At 39.9% G+C, this 20,403-nt stretch overlaps 1 protein-coding gene across 1 annotated transcript; it reads left to right on the top strand.

Moving 5' to 3' along the window:
* Positions 1-1,414: 1,414 nt before the first annotated feature.
* On the top strand, positions 1,415-19,712 carry SAMM50 (SAMM50 sorting and assembly machinery component). The gene is made up of 14 exons (XM_008638552.2): positions 1,415-1,579; positions 3,180-3,281; positions 3,763-3,850; positions 4,427-4,533; positions 6,414-6,544; positions 6,749-6,836; positions 7,333-7,461; positions 8,109-8,180; positions 9,270-9,356; positions 10,726-10,796; positions 11,206-11,273; positions 12,089-12,235; positions 13,335-13,476; positions 14,206-19,712. Exons 1-14 carry the CDS (start codon positions 1,430-1,432, stop codon positions 14,249-14,251), a joined length of 1,428 nt encoding a protein of 475 aa, XP_008636774.1. The 5' UTR covers positions 1,415-1,429; the 3' UTR covers positions 14,252-19,712.
* Positions 19,713-20,403: the final 691 nt, after the last annotated feature.

Here is a 20,403-nt window from a genome sequence, read left to right as displayed (position 1 = left end):
TCCGGGCCCCGAGAACGGAGCTTTCGGCACAGCCGGGCCGGCGCAGGGAGAAGGGGTCGGAGCCCGTCCCGGTTCTCGGAGGCGCCTTCCCTTCCCAGCTCCTTTCTGGGTCTTGTATGGAACCATAGATACTGGCGGCTTGGAAGGGACATTTAAGATCATCTGGTCACTCGTCCCCCCTGCCATCAGCAGGGACACCTTCCACTATCCCACGCTGCTCCAAGCCCCGTCCAACCTGGCCTTGACGCTTCCAGGGATGGGGCAGCCACAGCTGCTCTGGGCAGCCTGTGCCAGGGCCTCAGCACCCTCACAACAGAGAAAAAATTCCTACTCAGTAAAAAACTTCTTCGTATTAGAAAACCTGGGTCTTTTTCAGGTCTTTCCCGAGGCTTTCCCAGAGCTGACCTCCCCAGGGGGGTGGGCTGGCAAGAAGGAGACTGTGGAAATGAAAACAGAAAAATAAAAACCCCACTCAAACCAAACAAAACCCAAACCCAAGCAGCTGAAAAAGCACAATGCAAAGAGAAGCTGCCCCTGGTGAGAAGTGGAGGCTGGAGAGTTGCATTGCTTGGAGAGGGATGTGACGCCTCACATGTCTGAAATCATGGTGAACAGATACACAAACCTGTGCTTGAAGAAGGAACTTAAAGGTCTAAGTGTTCCATTTTAAGGCTGAAGAACAGCTGCTGAAGGGAGCTGGTTCCAGAGTGTATAAGTACTGTGACTAATGATGCAAAATTTTTAGTGGTTTGTGTCCATCTGTAGTGTGAACTGCTAGACAACATTGTGTGGATACAGAGTGTTTCACACTTGTCTGAACTTTGTGAAGCTTCTGGATTTTGATATGCAACAGCAATTTACTATTCAGGAAAACAGCTATTCTGATATGTCTTATTTTAAGACTCTTCCAGGTACAATAAATAAAGCCATGCTGTGTTTGATTGAAGTGTTTGGCTCTGATGGTCAGAGCCTGAGGTTCTTGAGCCTTATTTGAAAAGTTACTTCTAAAAGAAATATTGAAATATAAAGACAAATAAACACATGCAAAGCAAACTAATGTTCTGAGAACACCCTTTTTATTTTACTGCTCGACATTCATACTCTTCTGCCTCCTAAAACCCAAACTAGAGAAGTGACAGCCTGATTTTTTTAGATGCTTTTTAAGAAAGTGGAATTCATCTTTTTGCACAGGAAGCTTGTCTTAAAAGTTAAGGCTGTTTTTTGGAAGAATGCAGAGTATTTTTCAGAAATCATTCAGTGTGGAAGCTATTTAGCTTTCATTAAAAATTTCAGCAAGCAGGTAGGTGTCAAGTGTTCTGGTAATTCCTTTCATTTTAGTTCTCTTTTGCTTTTTCTCTTAGGATTTGATGGGCACACTGTTGAGAACCACGGGTTTTTCTCATTGACAAAAGGCACAAATCATAAATCCATGTACCCTATTAAATGCAGTTTTCTTTTATGTTTTCAGAGTTTGGACCCTCTTCCAATGACTGGGCCAGACTTTGGTGCCTTGGGAGAGGAACCTGAACTGGTTGAAGTTGAACCTGAGACCAAGCAGGAAATTCTTGAAAACAAAGATGTAAGTGCCTGAACAACATCCTGATTTTTTTTTTGTGGAGAGAAATAAATGTCTTGGCACCCTTTCTTTCTTGTTTTTCCTAGCTGTGATTTGAGATGTGAAAGAATTACACTTAGTACTGTGAGATTAATCTGCTGCTATCTGGTTCCTGTTCTTTTATCCATTTCTTCTATCCCTACCACAGGAGTTGTCACTAAAATTCAGCTTTGAGCCAATAAACCTGGTTGCAGATGCTGCTGCTCTCCCTCTCATATGAGATTTCCACTCCTGCTTAGGAGTAGAGCAAGCACCTGCCCTTCACCTGCTCAAGTGCAGCATTAGCCAGGTTAGGGGAAAATGCCACCACATCAGTTATGTCACTAAGGGAAATACTGACTCCAGCAGAGGATGGTCACTTTTTTAATATGTAATTTACATGCAAGAGCATGTGTGGCTTGGCCCATAATACGTTTAGTCATGCTAGAGGGGTGAGTTCCCATGTTATCTTATTTTTTTATTAAAATTTTCCTTGGTGTTGTTCAGAGTCGTCCTCACTTAAAGGTTGGTGATAAGAGTTGGGTTTTATTTAGTTCATTATGTACATGTGCTGATAGGCTTTTTTTTACACAATGGGTAGTAATAGGTTGCTGTTATTTTGCTGTTTTATTGTACATGAATACATAGAGTCATACAGGTATTTATGATAGAGGTAGTATAATCTGCATAGTCTCTTACAAACTCTAGTATAGAATCATGGAATTGTTTAGATTGGAAAAGACCTCTGAGATCACTGAGTCTTAACTGTTAACCCAGGACTGCCAAGTCCAGCATTAAACCATGTCCCAAGTGCCACATCCACATGGTTTTTAATCCCCCCAGGGGTCTTCACTGGCCTGGGGAGCCTGGTAAATCCTAGACAACTCTTTGAAGCAGATCTTTTTTGACATTTACCCCTAAAATTAAAATTCACTGAAAAGGTTGGAAAAATAAGGGAAATGGAATCACTGTAGTCCATTTGTACCAGGTAGCATGGAGTGTGCTGTGGTTTTTACAATAAAATTGTGTCAGTTGATTATGTATCAAGATGAAAGCATAAAACCTCATAATGGGAGTGTTCTTCATCTGCATTTGAAACTGCTCTGCTTCTGTGGTAGTGATGATTTTAATAGAGTTTAAATATTTGTGGCTTGTACACTTGTTTGGTGTTTGATTTTCTTCTTTTAATTCTTTGTTTCTGTATAGCTGATAAAAGAAGTAGCAAATAACTACAACTAACTACGTATTTTATCTTATGTCTTAATACTTAGGTGATTTCTGCAGTTGCTTCTTTGTCCATACAACATTTACAACTAAAATCCCAGCAGCTGCAGTCTGTCAGAGAGTTTCTTATGCTACAACCAGTGTTAGCTTTGGTGTCAGAGTTCTCTTCTCTTTCATTTTTGTGTTATGGGAACAACATCCCAGAATTGTAGATAGCACTGATTTCTGATGATGTAGGTTGGCAGGAATTGGCCCTAGGAATCATCAGGGTTTCTCACAATAATTTTTGTCCATTGGTGACCTTGATCCTCATTATTAGATGCAAATTCAATACTTGTGTGTAAACATTTGCTGTGTTTAGGTGGTGGTTCAGCATGTGCACTTCGATGGACTTGGAAGGACCAAAGATGACATCATCATGTATGAAATCTCTGATGTTTTCAAGGCTAAAAATCTCATTGATGTAAGTGTTGTAGTGAATATCAGACCTGCTGTTTGAAAATTAATTAAAATTTTTTCTCTCTTCTTTGGCTGCTTTGGGCCACTCCGTTCAGACATGGGGCAACTGTCAAGTTTTGCCAAGAACAGGGGCCCCCTAAATAAGTTGTAATTACTGGAACCTAACTGAGTAATTGTTTTAACTATTAAAGTAATTAGGAAGCAAACTAATGAAAGGTATGAAGGTATTGGGCCAGATGCTCTGGGTTTAATTTATTTCTGCAGATGCAAGTGCTAAAGTGGTTGTGTTCTGTTTTGAAGGTGCACATATGTATCTGTATATACAAAATCAGTGAATATTTTACAACTTACCTGCATTTTAACTAATTTATCCTCGTTATTTTTTGTTAACCTGAAAGACTCAAAGGGACTAGATGACCTTGAAAGTCCCTTCCAACCCAAACATCCTCTGATTCTATGAGTGAACTAGTTTTCTCATCCTCTAGGTGATGAGAAAATCACATGAAGCTCGTGAGAAGTTGCTTCGTCTCGGAATCTTTAGACAGGTGGATGTTCTGATTGATACCTGTCAAGGTGTGTATTCCCTCATTAATCCTCACCTCTTTTCTCATATATTACCTGCAGTATATATATATTTCCCTGTGGAAGAGGCTGGACATTTTTTTGTGTATGTAACTTAGTCTTGTATATACCTTTCTGTATTTTAGATAAACACATGGGTGTGCTGTGGATACAAATGTGTTTATGTCAGTTATCCTTATGAAGAAGATCTATTTGCCTGTGTTTGCATATATGTGTACGTGTATTTGAAGATTGCTTGTCCATGAGTGAATTTTCAGCACTAAAATAATTACAGTAAGCATTCCTTAATCCACAGTTTCAAGGAACATGTGAGGGAAAGCTTGAAGATGTGTCCTGTACTTGTGTTGCACATCACATCGACATGAAAAGATTCAAACCAGTCATCCTATGATTAAACCAAATTCTGCGCTCACATCCAGACCTCCTTTTGTCAAGCCATGTCACTTTGTAATGTGGACTTTTATTATGCCTTAACTCAAACAGTTTTCAAATAATTCAAGTAATCTTCTGTCTGCAGTTTTTCAAATAACTCTTTAGAGATAGCATGCATTTTGTTTGTTTCTCTAGGAGATGATGCCCTTCCAAATGGTTTAGATGTGACCTTTGAGGTAACAGAATTGAGAAGGTTAACTGGGAGCTATAACACCATGGTTGGCAACAATGAAGGCAGCATGGTATGGATTATTTCAAATTATTAGTAATGCCTTTTGATATTCCTCTTACTTTCAGTTTCAAACCTAGCAAGGGATTTGGTGATCCAGTCTTGATCCAGCCTTACTAAGACTTTGTGAGGCCTTTGTGTCAGGCTTTCATTCAGCAAAAGCCTATTTTGAGCTAGGGGAGAATGCTGTAGCTTCCAACTCAGCATGGTAAGTTTTTAAGATATTTTATCTACTGGAGAGATTAGTAAGGAACTGGGCATTTCATTTCTATGAGATGTACTTTAAGTATTTTTCTTCTCAGTCAAAATGCTTTATGTTTGACTTAGAAATTGTTCTTGTTTTTCTCTTTTAGCCCAGTATCAGTTATTTTGGGCTGTAGAACACAAGGTTTTCATGAATTATACAAACTTTGAAACTTCCTTTCATATAACTTAATTAAGGATGCATCAGATTAAAATCTTGTGTGAACAGTATTGACCAATTGCCACAGGAAGTCCCAGCTGTACTGCTGCTCTGTGAATGTGCTTTTACCAGAAGTGCTGCTGTGAGCAGATTGTGCTTTCAGGTGCTCATGCTGCACCCTTTCTGCCTTCTCACTTGCACAGGGCAGCTGTGCCTGGGACTGGTGGATAAGCCAGATCAAGGGACTCATCCTTTTCCTCTTAGGGATATTTTTAACCTGGATAAGATCCTGCTTGACTCAGGTGATGCTGTTTTGCATGTGCAAGGAGAATTGGAAATAGGTGAGTTGAGAGCTGCTTATGCAGCTCCACTGCCTGGAGCCAGGTCCAGGGTATTGTGGCCTGAAGGAAACCAGCAGGGAATCCTACCTGTTGCCTCCAGTGCTGCTCAAAACTAACTGACAGCTACTTGGGTTTCTCTTTTTGTGCTCAGCTTCTTAATTTATCACAGAGAAGTAAAACTTGTGAATGCTATAAAAACATGACTTGTATACAGTGGTATTGGCAACACAGATTATGTTTCCTTAAGAGCTGAATATATTTATTTATTCTAATCCTTTACATTCATCTGAAGCTTATACATCTAGTACTTCACACTAAAAGCCTTTTCTGTTTACGGTGTAATAACCATCATGACAAAGCTCAGGTTACTGATTTGCTTCCAACACATGTCAAACAAAGGCAGTCAGGATTTGGGAGCTTTTTAATATTCTTTTCCAATAGAGTACACAACAATAGTACAGTGCTAGTGTCTGTGTTTGGAGGAAACCTGCTCCATCTTTTCTGCCAGAGGGCCGAGAACTGCCTGGAAGATGCAAGGGATTTGTGTCAGATTAGGCAAAAGTGTTTCAGTAGTTTCTGGAGAATTGTAGAAGTGTCTTGCACCACCATCAGGTCTGGTTTCAGAAGGATCTTGTTCCTCAAAACAAAACTACAGGGAAGTGTCTCCATAGTGATAATTTTCCCTTGCTCTGGTTCTGATGAGCCCTCCCTGACAGGAGTTTTTCCTGAGGATCAGTGTGAGAGTTTGCAGTTGCAGAGCAGCTGCTTGTTGTGCCAAAGATTTGTTCCCCAGGGCTTTCAGACAGGCTTGGAGATTTTGCTTGCAGTAACGTCAGTACTGATGGCCCAGTAGAGTGCAGATTAAGTCAGCAGCTACTAAACAGCAATAAAAGTTGGATGTTTGACTGTAACTTGCACTGTTGGCTTTTGCTGCCAGTGCAAAGAGAAATCTAACTGAGAAAAAAAACATACTCAGTTAAAAGCATTTTAAATGTCTTAATTTCTAATTCTCATTACGTTCTTGTTTTCAGCATATGATTAAGATGCAAGACAGCAAAACTATATAAAATGTTACAGTGTGGGGAGTTTTTTGTTTGTTTGTCTAGTGTTTTGGTTTTTTGTTGTTTTTTTTTTTTTAATTTTCTGTAGGTGCTGGGACTCAAGTTCCCAAATCTCTTTGGACGTGCAGAAAAGGTGACCTTCCAGTTCTCCTATGGAACAAAGGAAACTTCATATGGCCTGTCCTTCTTCAAACCACAGCCTGGAAACTTTGAAAGAAAGTAGGGGATGCATTTTTCACTACTTTTTTTAGTGAAGGAATATAAAACAATTAATAAGATCTTTCATGGAGTAGTAATTGCATTTATTCTTTCCTGAGGATCTGGTAATGATGTAGCAGAGATGGTTTCTTAAGTTTTTGTGATTATTCAAAACTCTACCTTAAATATTTCCCCTTCAAACCTACCAGTAATGTTGTGTTTCAGTTTTTCAGTTAATGTGTACAAAGTAACTGGACAGTTCCCTTGGAGCTCTCTTCGAGAAACAGACAGAGGAGTATCAACAGAATTTAATGTGAGTGTAGCACAAGTGTAACACATGCTTCATGCACATTTCAGTTGAGCTCTTGCACATATTTGGTTTACTTTTTGAGTGATGGAATCACTCATGCACAGAGCTGACTTCTCCTTACTTGAAAGAGGTCAGTGATTTGAAAATGACAGAGGTTGTGCATCTTGGACTTTTTGTTACAATTCGATCTCATTTTGGCCATATAAAAATGCCAGCATGTTTTTCTTCATTTTTTTTTAAAAATTATCATTTCAGAGAGGCAGCTGGCAGCCTAGCTTACTGTATCAGCCCAATTCAAGTTATTTTTCATTTGGAATGGATTAATTAGTGTGCATCTAACTCTCTTGGCTGGAGCAGAATTAGCATTACTCTGAAATGGAAAAGGGTTTCTCTTTGTTTCAAGAAGTTTGGGAAGAAATCCATAGACTCAAATATAAAAAAATACTTGTTTTAATTTTGTAGCAGTTATTTTCATGACTTACTCAATTCTTTATTGTAGTTTCCCATCTGGAAGACCACTCACACACTGAAGTGGGAGGGTGTGTGGAGAGAGCTTGGCTGCCTTGCTAGAACAGCATCCTTTTCTGTTCGAGAGGAAAGTGGACACTCTCTGAAATCTTCTCTCTCTGTAAGGCTTTCTCATAATAATTTTTTAAAAACTCATGGCTTTGAGTCATCTCATACTTAGGAGTGATACCAAAGGAGCTTTTTGTCTTTGGAGGGAATGTGTTTTCCTTCAAACATCTTTTCCTGTGTTTGGTCATTGCCACTGAGTAATCCAAGAGGCCCCTAGGGAGAACAGGGAATCATAGTTGACTGTCAGGCTTTGGCTTGTTCTCCCTCTGTCTCACCTGGCATCTCTTTTTGCAGAATTGCCTTGTTTTGTAGCAGACAGGAAGAGTAAACTTCCTCGTCCTAAGCCTTTTGTAAACATTCTCCCCTCTCCCAGTTTCTGGTCACTTGCCATCTTTCACTTTCTCCTTACAAATTGTAGGAGATCAACTCTTTGCAGATGGGTGGTTTGCAGCTGGGCTGCTGCTCTGTTTCTGGTGCATGCCATGGGCAGAAATACAAACATATGCATTTCATGTGGCCCATAAATGTCAAAGCCAGCCTGTAGGGATATTGTTCCCAAATCCATGAAGCTCCATTAATCTTAGCTGGAGCTGTTGTTATCTTCTGCTGTTTGCACATTTTTTGAAGGAAAATAATAATGTCACTCTGAGGTATTCAACAGATACAAGAAGCTAAACCCAGTTTTTTTGTTCTCCTCAGCATGCCATGGTAATTGATTCTCGGAACTCCTCAATCTTGCCAAAACGAGGTGCTTTGCTGAAAATTAATCAGGTAGCTTTAAATCACTTATGCTATTATTGGGTTTTGTCTGTGTGTTTGAGTCTTAATTTATCTAATTGCTGCTCATGTTAAAAATGTCTAAAGATAGAAGTTAGTCTAAAATTGACTAGGAGACAATGAGGAGCAGTAATTACATTTTCTATTTACTGAGTGTGCCTTTCAAAATCGTGAAACTTTTTTTATGGTGGCAAATTTTCATTTGTATGCCATTGGTCAAAGAGCACAGCCTCTCCACCAGCATTAAATAATTTATTACCTGAGAGACACTATCCCTGGCAGTATTTGCACTACACTTTCAGTGGGTATTTATTAGCCCTTCTTTTTTAACACTGTCGTGCACAGATTGCCAGGCTGTAGTCCTGTTGCTACTTACAAAATTTGAAAGTCTGAGAACTAAAATGAAAGACTGGGTAAAAATAACTCTCCAAGACATATGCATGTATTATTTTGGCACAGAAAATGCTTTTTACAGTCAGAGCCTTTGTAAAAGCTGGCTTTTCTGCTGTATGGGTAATACTTCAGAAGCATTAATTTCTCTAGTGCTTTAGAGGCAGATTTGAAATGCCATTGGAAGTAAAAGTGCTACTGTAAGCAACAGTGAACTGTTGTGAGTGAGAAAAGTGGTTGTAATTCAGGGTTTAGGTAATGTGTCATTTGTTAGATCCTGCCTCTAACACTGAGTTAGTTCAATCACTTCATGGGAGCTGAAAATAACACATTGTGTCATGCAGCTGTCTGGTTCTTCAGCCCTTCTTCACCACATGAAACCTTCTCAGGTCTAGAGAAATACAGTCTTGATTTTGGATGCTGCATTTTCCAGCTCCATTCTATCTTGCCTTCATTTACAAAATGGCTTAGAAAGCAATAGTTGGTTTAATATTTGGAAAAGAAAAAAATGCAGCTCATTATTCTGAGGTTCATACATGCCTTGGTCCAAAATTCATCTGCCCCCTCATGCCAGTGTTTCTGTATTTCTTGTAAAGAAAAACACTGCCTGTGGTGATGCAGACATGCTGAACTTTTAAAGGGAAGAACCATGTAAATATATGTTGCAACTTTCATAAATGTATGTCTTTGCAGGAGTTGGCTGGCTATACAGGTGGAGATGTGAGCTTTCTGAAAGAGGATTTTGAATTTCAGTTCAATAAGCAACTTCTCTGGGATTCGGTAATTTTTTTAAGATATTTTAGTAATTGACCTGAAGTTTATCTGGGGCTATTAAACCTATGTCTTAGGCTTAATATAAGGATTATTTTTCACCCTGGATTAGGAAAAGATTGTGAAAAGTGGCTGGAGTAGATAACTTGATTTTGTTTTTTGGAATATGGACTACCTTTATTTTTAACTTTATGTTCCTGCTGTGCACAATCACTTGAAAAGTGGGAATTTTGGAGAGAACTTGTTGCACAGTTGACCACAAGAATGATTTTCCTTCCAGAAGTGATGCTGGCCATGTCTGTTCTTTGTGGTCTTTCTTAGAAGGGATTTTTCAAAAACTTTGTAAGTTTTTTAAAAACTTAAAAGTTTTGAAACCTTCATGAATATTCAGAATAATCTTGATTTAGTTTTCTTTATAATTGAAATTATAAATATATAACTATTCATCTTACATGCTCTTGTTTTCATAGCATGTAATTATGTCTTGTGTGTAAAGTTATTGGGAAGAAATAGGAAGACTGATTTCAACAGCATAGACTTAGGTGGAAATAGGGTTTTGAATTGAAATATTGAAAAACTGAAATAAGAATTTCAGCATATCCCAGGAATATTTCTAACTGTATTTAGAAGTTTTTTATCACATGGAGATAGTGCAATAAATTCTTCTCAGAGCTGAATGGGGAATTAAACAGCAACTTGCATCATGAAGATTTAAAAATCAGGGATTACAATAATTTGCATCCCAAAGTTATTGACAATAGATCTCACTGTCTGGCAGTAGTACTTCTACACAGGCAGCAAGCAAATGATTAAATCTATTTGTTACAGTGATTTGAGTAGCAAGAATTACTTTTTATAGATAAAGAGTAACTCTCTATGTTTATCTGATGTCAGTATAGTGAGTTGCAGAAGGTGGTTTCATTTAATTATAAGGCTAATTTACAGACAGGTCATCATTGTACATTTTTGGCAGCTGCTTGTTGGACTTAGTCTCCTGTGGGTTTCAAATTGCCAGGAATAATTGATGGCAGCAGTGTTGTCTTACTTTGAGACATGAAAATTCTCAAGAAAAGAGGTGCTGGATGAGGTTGAGTGCTCCCTTAAGCCATTGTGGAAGTAGCATCTGGTTCAAATGTGCTGTATTGACTTTTTCAAGGCACAGCACTGCATGAAAGAAAGAGGGCAGCAACCATCAAGAGTTTCCTGAAAATCTGTTGAAAATCCAACATACAGGCTGTGATATCCACAGGGTGTGAGCAGCTGTAACTCTGGGAGACTGATGGGAGCTCTGTCTGTTACTGGGTGATGGAATCTAGCTCATACTGTCAGGGAAATTAAGGAATGAGTACTAATAAACAACTTCTTTTTCTCTCCAAAGGTTGTTTCAGCATCACTCTGGGGCGGAATGCTGGTACCTATTGGAGACAAGCCATCCAGTATAGCTGACAGGCAAGTTTTTTAAATGGCTGGGTGTTTTTTTCCAGTCAGCACAGGTAATGTATACAGAAAACTCTGCACAAGAGAGGAACAGTAGTAGTTCTGAGGAGAATAAAATGTTTCTAGTTAGCTATACTTGCATATTCATATTCAAGCCATTTTCATATTGGGCTGGTAAAAATTTATAATTTGCTGTGTAGCTGCTCTGCCTGCCCATATTTATGGTTGCAAAATGGTATTTGCCTCCTGCAAAATCCTGTAGCAGGCATAGGTTTATTCAGACACAAAGCCATATTGTCACTCTGCTCACTCTGTACCCAATTTTGCCTTCTAATGCTGGTATTTAAAGATCACATTACTAAACCTGTTACAAAGTTACCTTTGAGTAAAGCATTACATTAAATTTATCTGTATTCACTAGGTTTTACCTTGGTGGACCAACAAGTGTGCGTGGATTCAGTATGTACAGCATTGGACCCCAGAGTGAAGGTCTGACACTTTTAAACCCCACTCCTCTGACAATACTGTAAATATTAGTGGGTAACAGAGAGCCACAGAGAGTCCTTAAACTCCCTATAACCTGAAAATAATTACACTCATTCTGTACTTGGAGAAGTGTTACGGCTTTGATCTATTGTTACAGATTAGTTCACAATGGGGTAAAGCCAGATACTTCTTAGTTAAACCATAATTAATTACTGATTTTGTAAACTATGTGTGTGTTCAGACTTGCACACTTCCAGTGCATCATTTTAATTAGTAAGCAACCTTCAAGCTGGAAAAGTTCCCAAAATGTGGTTATAGCAAGTCTCTGTTTGATACAGCCTGTGTTCAGGTACCTTAGGGAAAAGATAATCTGCTCAACAGAGGTGTTTGGAGAGCCAGGAGCTTCCTCAGTTCTATTCCTTACTCTGCTGTTGTCAGTGGATTCAATATCCATTATATTTTGAAGTGAATTGTTCAATTGTATCAATTTCTCAGTTTTAAAACCAAGGAAAGTATTGCAGAGATGTTCAGGAGGTCCTTCTCTTGAACTACCATGAGTAGGTGCATGCCTCAGGCTCTTCTAGTGAGGGAATGAAGAAAAATGCACTTCCCTTGGAAGGTTTATAGAAATGTGTAAGTGCTAATTTTTTTAACTAATAGTAGTGAGTTTGGAGAGAGTTAGAAGCCAATGGGAAGAGTTGTAAAGGGTAAAAGTGGAATGTAAAACAACTTACAGATGTGTTTTTGTACCTTTAACAAGTGATTCTTATAATATGTTCCACAGTAAATGCCTTTATTCCAACATTTTGCCCGAACAGGTGATTATTTGGGAGGAGAAGCCTACTGGGCTGGAGGGGTTCATCTCTACACCCCTCTCCCTTTCCGGCCTGGCCGTGGAGGCTTTGGGGATCTTTTCCGAACACATTTCTTCCTTAATGCTGGAAATCTCTGCAATCTCAACTATGGTAAGACTGAACAGAATAAAAACCCCTCTTGCCTTCATATAAAAGCACAAAGGAGAGCTGTTCTGTGTCTGTTCACTCAGAAGCACTTTGTTTACTGCATATATTTTGGTGCCTGTCAAAAACCTGCTGCTTTTAACTTATATATTTGACAGATAAGCAGTAGTTTATTTAGCTCACCCCATAAATTCTAGCACAACTTGTAGGAAAGAGAGCCAGGAGGATAATGGTAGTGTCTGTGAACCGGTGATGTTTGCAGACCAGTGTGTAATTAACACTTGCTATCTAACACCATTCTGAAGGGAGAATGAAAGATGATGTTTTAGTGAGGTTCTGGTGTTTACTGGGATGAACTGAAAAAAAGTGGTGGCATTAGATGAGGGTGTGGTAGCTGATGGGACTCTTTTTTTTTCCTCCCATCCCTAACTTTATTCAATATATATTTCAGTGTATTAACATGTGACTTTTCAGTATGATTTCAGTCAGTTTTAGAATATAGTGATATTTGATATCTGCCTCACTTGCTGTAGGAAAGGTGGCATCCATATGGGAGGGAGATACTTCAATCAACTTTAAAATAGTAGAGACCCACTAAATGATAGAATAGAGTCCCAGAATGGTTTGGGTTGGAAGGGACCTTAAAGCTCATCTTGTTTTCCCCCCTGCCATGGGCAGGGACACCTTCCACTATCCCAGGTGTCTCAGAGCCCCGTCCAACCTGGCCTTGGACACTGCCAGGGATGGGGCAGCCACAGCTTCTCTGGGCAACCTGTGCCAGGGCCTCAGCACCCTCACAGGAGACAATTTCTTCCTAATACACAATCCAAACTTACTCTCTTGTCAGCCTGAAGCCGTTCCCCCTTGTCCTGTCACTCCAGGCCCTTGCCCACGATCTCTCTCCATCATTCCTGTAAGTTCCCTTCAAGTACTGGAAGAGAGCAGTAAAGACATTGAAATCTTTAATACTCATTTCCTCCTTCTTGCTAGTAGGTACCCTGCAGCAGGACATAGACACCAGCCAGCAGTCCAGCTAAAATCCCAGCAGTTTGGTTCTGGTTCTGCTGTCTTGCTTTGCTTCTCATGCCTTGGTGTTTGACTGCAGGTGACGGTCCCAGGGCGCACCTGCAGAGGCTGGCAGAGTACATCCGCTGGTCCTACGGCGCCGGAATCGTGCTGCGCCTGGGAAACATCGCCAGGCTGGAGCTCAACTACTGCTTCCCCATGGGAGTACAGGCTGGAGACAGGTTGGTTTGGCACACTGACTTCTTTAGGGGTTCTGCTTTCTTAGAGAGAATTCTGCTTTGTAGTTTTGTTTATTCCATACCAACAAAGACATCTCAGTGCTGCTTTTCCAGCCTGCTTTATTCACCTTGGTTTCACAGCTGGGTTAAGACTTTGCTTCTCAAGTGTCAGAGTTCCTTAAACTTGAGAGCAGCTGTTGAAATGTATAAACAGCTGTGCAGCAGCTTCATTTCTTGTGGGGAAACAGCTTGTGGGGTTTTCCTAAGCCTTCTAAACCCAAATGATTGGATAAATACCTCGTTTGATGTCTTTGATAAATACGTAGTTTAATGTCTTTGCTTGAAAAATGAAAACAAGTTTACAGATAAAGAGAAGAGAAGAACAAATTCATTTGTTAGCAAGCAATTCTCCTGCATCAAGCAAATATTATAGTATGCAACAAAAAAAGCTTCAGGAGCCCTGTTCTTGTCTGTGAGTATTGTGTGAGATTCTTTCATACAGGAGCAGGATTATGTTTCTGTAGGCAGTGTGAATGTATAATAGCAATTTCAAAATTATGGGCTTTATTTGGAAATACAAATGCTCCCTACGGACGACAGATTGTCAGAACATTTATTTTAAAAAGCCTTTGTCTGCTAAAACGTTGGGAATTTGGGGATAGGGAGAGTTGATTTTAATTTCATCAGTACCTTTTGTATCACTTACACTGTTTATTATTTGTTTCTTTTCAGGATATGTGATGGTGTTCAGTTCGGAGCAGGAATAAGATTTCTATAATACAGAAATATTTTACATCAGTAAATGAAATTGTGCTCTGGAGATGAAATCAAGACTATAACATACTTCAAAATGGTCTTTTTTCCTTGAAATGCAGACACACAGCTGAGTGATTTACCTCTTGGACTCCACAAGAAGCTACATTAAATAATTATGCTCTAAAGGTTCATTGTACCTCTGATTCTTATCAAAGATGGGAGAGTGTTTGTAGGAGTCTGTCTTACAGCTTTTACTTGCAATATTAGAGTTGTGTCAGATATTGGCTCTTGAATATTGTTCATATCATCAGAGTTTTGGCCTGCACAGCCTACCTTCTTCCAACCACAAGTCCCTAGAAAAGCTGTTACGAGTCAAAAATGATATCTTTTAATGGTTCTAAAGGAATTAAAATGTTCTGATTTGAATATGTTTCACTACTGTGAATCACCTCTGTTTAAATGCCTCCTACAATCTGAATTACATACTGTAAAAGTTCAGGTCATCTGTCTAGCATAGTAAGTACTAAAATCATAATTTTGAAGGGTTCAGGGCTCTGAGTGTCTTAATGCTCTCAGCAAAGCTGTTGATTTATGTCTTGCAAAAACAGCTTTTTGTAGCAGTTGCAAAAAGGGACTCCAGACACATGAATGTGTGGAACTACCTGGTTTCCCTTTTTGTCTCTCTACTGACTTGTTGAGATGTTAATTTCACTTCCAAGTCACCCCTGGCTTTATCACTTGGAGTATATTCCAGTTTATAAGGATGGACTTATTCACTACTTTGATCCCAACATCTTTGGAGGTAGTTGCATACTGATAATTTTTATATGTATCAATCCTGTGTGGTCATGCTGAACTTGGAGTGCACTTTCCTTGCATCTACATTCACCTTTTTTTGTTATTAAGCGTTGGTAGGTTTAAAATCACAATACAGAGAAGACTCTGGGACAGCAGAACAAAAATACAGAAGCTGTTAGACTCCTGGTTTTTTCTTCTCAGCTAAAGACACAGCTTTGGACATGCTGGTGCTCGACTTGACTTTGCTGAATGTGTCAGGACTGCCATGAAAGCCCGTTCCCAGTCAAGTCAGCTCTCAGACTCCATTCTTTCTAAAGAGAACACAATTTTATACATTGCTTTAGCATTGGTCTGTATTGCTGTTGGTGTAATAGAGTAACTAAATCTGGTTTAGTTGATAATTCTCTAAAATATGAAGGCTAAAAACTGGACTGCCTGGATTTGCAGAGCTCTGCTTGATTAAACATCCTTCCCTCCTCATAAAGTAGCAGCAGTAGGCTTACAGATGTTCAAAATTGTGTGAATGACAGAAGTCAGCTGCTTCAAATAGCAAAATTTGATAGAAAAAAACTTTCTCAGTGTGTTTATCTAACAGATACTATAGCAAGTATATATTTAACCAAGGATTTTTGATGGTTCTTTTGTTGTTATGAGATAAAATATGAAACTATGTTAAGAATGTCAACAAATGTTATTAGGTTTTTTCCCAGCACTATCAACATTTTGACATATGAAAATATTTTTAATGTGAATGTTTAGATACTAAAATACTGTTAGGGTTTTCTCCTAGGAGTTCAAAGTTAGCTGTATTTTGTTGCCTTAAGAGTTCTATTTTGTGCACACCGTGTTTTACTCAAGGTTGCTCAAGTGCCATTCTTTAGTATGATACAAGAGCCCCAAGCTCAGCTGGCTGTTTGAGAGGGCTCAGCAGTGTTCTGAGCTGAGCAGGCCTAGGGGAAGAGCCCTAACTCAGTATGCACACCACACAGCAGCCAGGCCACAATTAAGCTCTGACCTCTGTGAGAAACAGGGGAGGAATGGAAGAAACTGCTGAAGGCTGAAGAGACCTTTGAGCACATTGTCTGACAGACCACTCTGTGCCACTCGCCAGAGAATCGTCCAGTGGGATAAAGGGAGCAAAATGATGTTCCATGGGCCTCTGCCTGGGTCACTGTTTTCCTGCTGGCATTGCACTAGATTGAAAAGTAACATTTTCTTATGGCGTATCACAAGTGCCCAAAGGCTATCCAGTATAGAAAGTATTTCTGAATTCTTCTGGAAGAAACATCTGGATTTTGTGGTTGCTTCTATGGAATATTGGTATGACTAATATATTTCCACTTAAAATTTGCTGCAGAGGTCCAGATACTTAAAATGGATAAGGTAGAAATCAGAATTCCAGTAGAAGCTGCCATAGTGCTCAGTGGGAGAACAGCTTTGGAAAGAGATGAATCCATGTTCTTGGTGGTTGTTTTTCTGGCCAGAGTTGAAAGGATAGAAGGAGTAAGGCCTGCAGTCAGAACTGTGAATCAGAAGCTTGGTGTTTGCTTAAATGGGCAGTTTTGGATATCGTTTTACCTGTGGAGTAGTGAAGATGCTCTTGCTCTTCGGGCATGCCGCTTGCTGTTAGGGACAGCAAGGTGGTGAGGAGTGCCCCCAAACAGCACACCTGGGACGTGCTCTTGGGCTCCTCATTTCATGTCAGCAGTGCTGAGGCTGCGGGTCCCACCAGGTCGCAGAGTCCCTTCAGCTGTGACCTTAATTCACTACTTGGAGCCCTTTCTGGTGGCTGAGGGAGACCTGGGGAGGAGAGGAGTTTTGGGACAAGGTTTGAAGAGTCTCAGTGGTGTGTTGGGGCACCCAAGAGGCAGTGAGAAGGTGGCAGCAGCATGTCGGAAGCATGGCCAATATTTCCATCACCATTTCTCAGAGCATGGGTGGTTTCCAGCTGTTCTGGTTATATTAAAAAGTTGAAATTGCACTTTATGTTTGGAAATCTGGTGGTATCAGGTGCTGCTAATGAGTAAGTTTCTAGGGGGCTTAGGGAAGGTGGAAGAGGAAACTTGTGAGGTTGTGAGAATATAAGGGCAGGTTTGCTGCCATATTAAGGCCATAACTGTATTTGATTTGAAAATAGAAGCTTTACAAATAAATTACTATGCTGACCTCAATAACATGGAAGCGTGCTTCAATGTAAGTACCTTTGCTGTGACTCTGTGCCTTTTTTAACACAGTTGCCAGTCTTTGCTGAGGTGTAGCAACTAATGTTTAGCACTTCCTACTTTTGCAAAACACCTGCTGGTTTTGTCAGGCATTTGTGTAGAAAGTTCTGTCCCTATTGTGCCCTTTGAGGGAAGTGTTAAGTCTCTCTCCCATGTGTGATCACATGGAAAAGTGCAGGGGGGGTCAGGTTGGCTCTCCCTTCTCTGGGCTGGGTGAGCACTCACATGAAAAAGTATGAATTTTTACTGTGATGTTATGGGGGAAAGAAAATACCATGACTCCTTTGTGGGACTATTAAGGAGCTGGTCAGATGTCTGGAAGATTATCCTAAACTTTGTATGGAAGAGCATAAGAAAATAATCCTGAAATTACAGAATTTGAGTGTACAGTAGTTTGTTCTGCTTTCTTGTTTTCAAGAGGGCTGGAGCCTGCAGCCACAGCTTCAGTAGGGATCTTTTTCAGGAGAATTTTTGCACAGCTTCTCCACCATGGCAAACGTGTTGAAATAGTGGATGTATGTTTTATGAGAGCAATGGTAAATCGCTGTTAGCAACTGCAATGCTGTTGGATAATCTTACCTTAAATTGTGCTGAGTGTATCCTGTGCTTTCTTAAGCAAAAAACGCAACCCAGTCTGCAGCTGGTAGAGCCAAAGTCTGCATGGAATAAATTGTCTTTGTAAAAGCTTTTAAGTTAAATAGAATACATGATAGAAGGCACTCTGAAGCAAATCAGTGGCATCAGTAAGGTGGTACATTCCTACCTCAGTATTTAATAAATAACGTTATTAACCTTGCCCCCCCAAAAGCCCCAAACAACAAAATTTAACCCAAACACCAGCAGTCACACCCCCAGCACATTTTCATTCATCTGGCAGACCAGGAAGAAAAATGAACTGTGTCTTGTGTCTTTACAATTTCAATCATCTTAGAAAGTCAGTACAGGTGGTGTTAGAACAGAACAAGGCTGCAATAATTTGCTGGTTTAAGTGGGTAGGTTTGCCTTGCTTCAATATCTGAAGAAGAGAGACCATATATTCAATGTTACTTATTTTGTGATACCTCTAATTACAGTAACCTCAGGTAGTCTAAAATTTTGAAAGCAGTATAAAATGCTATGAGGTTAAAATAAAGGAAGAAACACCTCTATCAAAAAGAAGGTGAGCAATGTTAAAATGAGCAAATGTGGATTCAGACTTTTAAATGTTCACCTAAATATTAAATTAGCAGTTCAGCACTGAAAATAAAAAACATTTTAAACTAGGCTTAGTCTTTTCAATGTAATTCTCTAAAATGACATGTTTATGCTCTGGCAGTTTTCTTAATGGGTGTACAGTCATTATTGAAATACTGAATATATTCTTATAGAAATATATAGGAATCTCCTCCCTAATGAGAGGAAGGTACCAGAGAGAATTTTCTGGCTGCAGAGGGCTGGTATCTCATTCATTATGGAGGGTTTAAACCACATAGCTGGGCTTGCTCTGAGCTGCAGGCCACTGACCTGGTGCAGCAGCAGCTGTGTCCCTGTTAGTGGCCATTAGCCAGTTAAATCACTGCACACTAACACTGATCAAAGCAGGGGTGACAGCTCTTCATTTCCTGTTTAGAAGAGCCCTATTTGTTTGACGAGTCCTAAAAAGGCTCCAAGTTTTGTTTCGGTGTTTCTGAAGTGTAATTGACTTTTTGTTGCTGTGGGCTCTCTCTTGTCTCAAACAGCCCTGCCTCCTTTCGCTTTGCAATAGGCTGAGTGCTTTTTCTACTTAGCTACCAACTGAAGCATTTTATAAATAGATAGGACATCAAAGTCAGAGGTGAATGGATCTATCTGTGTGGCTTTATTTCAATTATTAAAAGATACTTTCTTTTAAGTGGTTACATCTTGAGTGCTGTACTGGAGTCAGGGAAGTTTTATTTACCATTTGGTCTGTGTGTGTAAATTAACCAGTTTGTTTGCTTTCTTGCTAAAAGTTTGTACTGACACATTTTCTGACTGCAATTTCATTTTTAAAATCTGGTATGAGAACTGATGAATTTTTATGGGGTTTTTTTCCCCCCAGAGGTTGGATAAAATGCTTTTCCCATTCTGCCTTAAAGCTAAATGTAACCTAAGACTTCGGTATGCATTTTATGAAATGAAAATATCCACTCTGCTAGTCCTGTTGCAGATCAACTTTAATGTGTGGGTTTTGTATCAGTTGAGGTAATTGATGAACTGAAAATTGAGCTTGCAATTGTAAAATGTCTCATGTGGCTTATGCCAGGAGAATGCAGTTGACATCCTTGCTAATTATTTCATTTTGCAAAGTGGTTTTTTAACTGGTATTGATCCCACCCCGGTAAATTCTCATTTGCAGTCTAAAAGCCTCTACTACGGGCAACACACTGTTGTTGCAGGAAATGAAATTTATCTGTTCTTCCAAAGAAGCAGTTTCAATAAAGTTCACAGAAGTCTGCACTGCCATTCGAAAGAGTCTTTCCAGCCTGGTCATGTGTGCCCTCCACTTCCCTTCTGCTGGCACTTGCCCTCGGGTGACTCCGTGCTCAGTCACACCGAAAAGCTTGGGCTGGGTGATTTTGGTTTTTGTTCGTTGGGTTGGGTTTTTCTTTTAGTTACCAAAGTGACTGTAAAAAAGCCACTGGAGGTGAGGGATAAGAGTGGGTCTGGGTGACAGAGGGGATTAGTTTGGATTAAATCTCTAGTGAAACTAACTCAGAAAATAATCTCTGCTACCTTCTGCTCTGGATGTGTCCTGCAGTGTTGCTTCTGTGTCAGGTCAAGCCTGCAAATCTGTTGCATATAAGCTGGGTGTGCAGATCCTGAGCCAAGCTGTGGTGATTTGAATGCGGTTCTTTGTTGGGCCAAGGGCTGCTGACAGAGACGCTGCTCGCAGGAGCACAGCCAAAGGTTGTGTGTGACTTTGGGGACCCAGCAGTCCCGTTAAAATCAGTGGAACCACTTCAGGGGCTTAAACAGTATCAGAGCCTAAACACTATAAACTCCTCAGGACCTGCTTTTAACGCGTATTCCACAACCCCTTATCATTCTCCTGGCTGCTGTAAAATGATAAGGAATAAGAAATTCTCCCTGCGGGATCACAACCAAGTTTCTGGCTTGGGCCGTTTCTGTGCACACCCCCCGTGCTGATGGCAGC

The sequence above is a fragment of the Corvus brachyrhynchos genome, unplaced genomic scaffold (assembly GCF_000691975.1).
Source record: "Corvus brachyrhynchos isolate BGI_N302 unplaced genomic scaffold, ASM69197v1 scaffold317, whole genome shotgun sequence".
In the NCBI taxonomy this organism is placed as follows: domain Eukaryota; kingdom Metazoa; phylum Chordata; class Aves; order Passeriformes; family Corvidae; genus Corvus; species Corvus brachyrhynchos.
The sequence above is the reverse complement of the archived record's forward strand: the minus strand, read 5'-3'. Positions and strand labels throughout refer to the sequence as shown.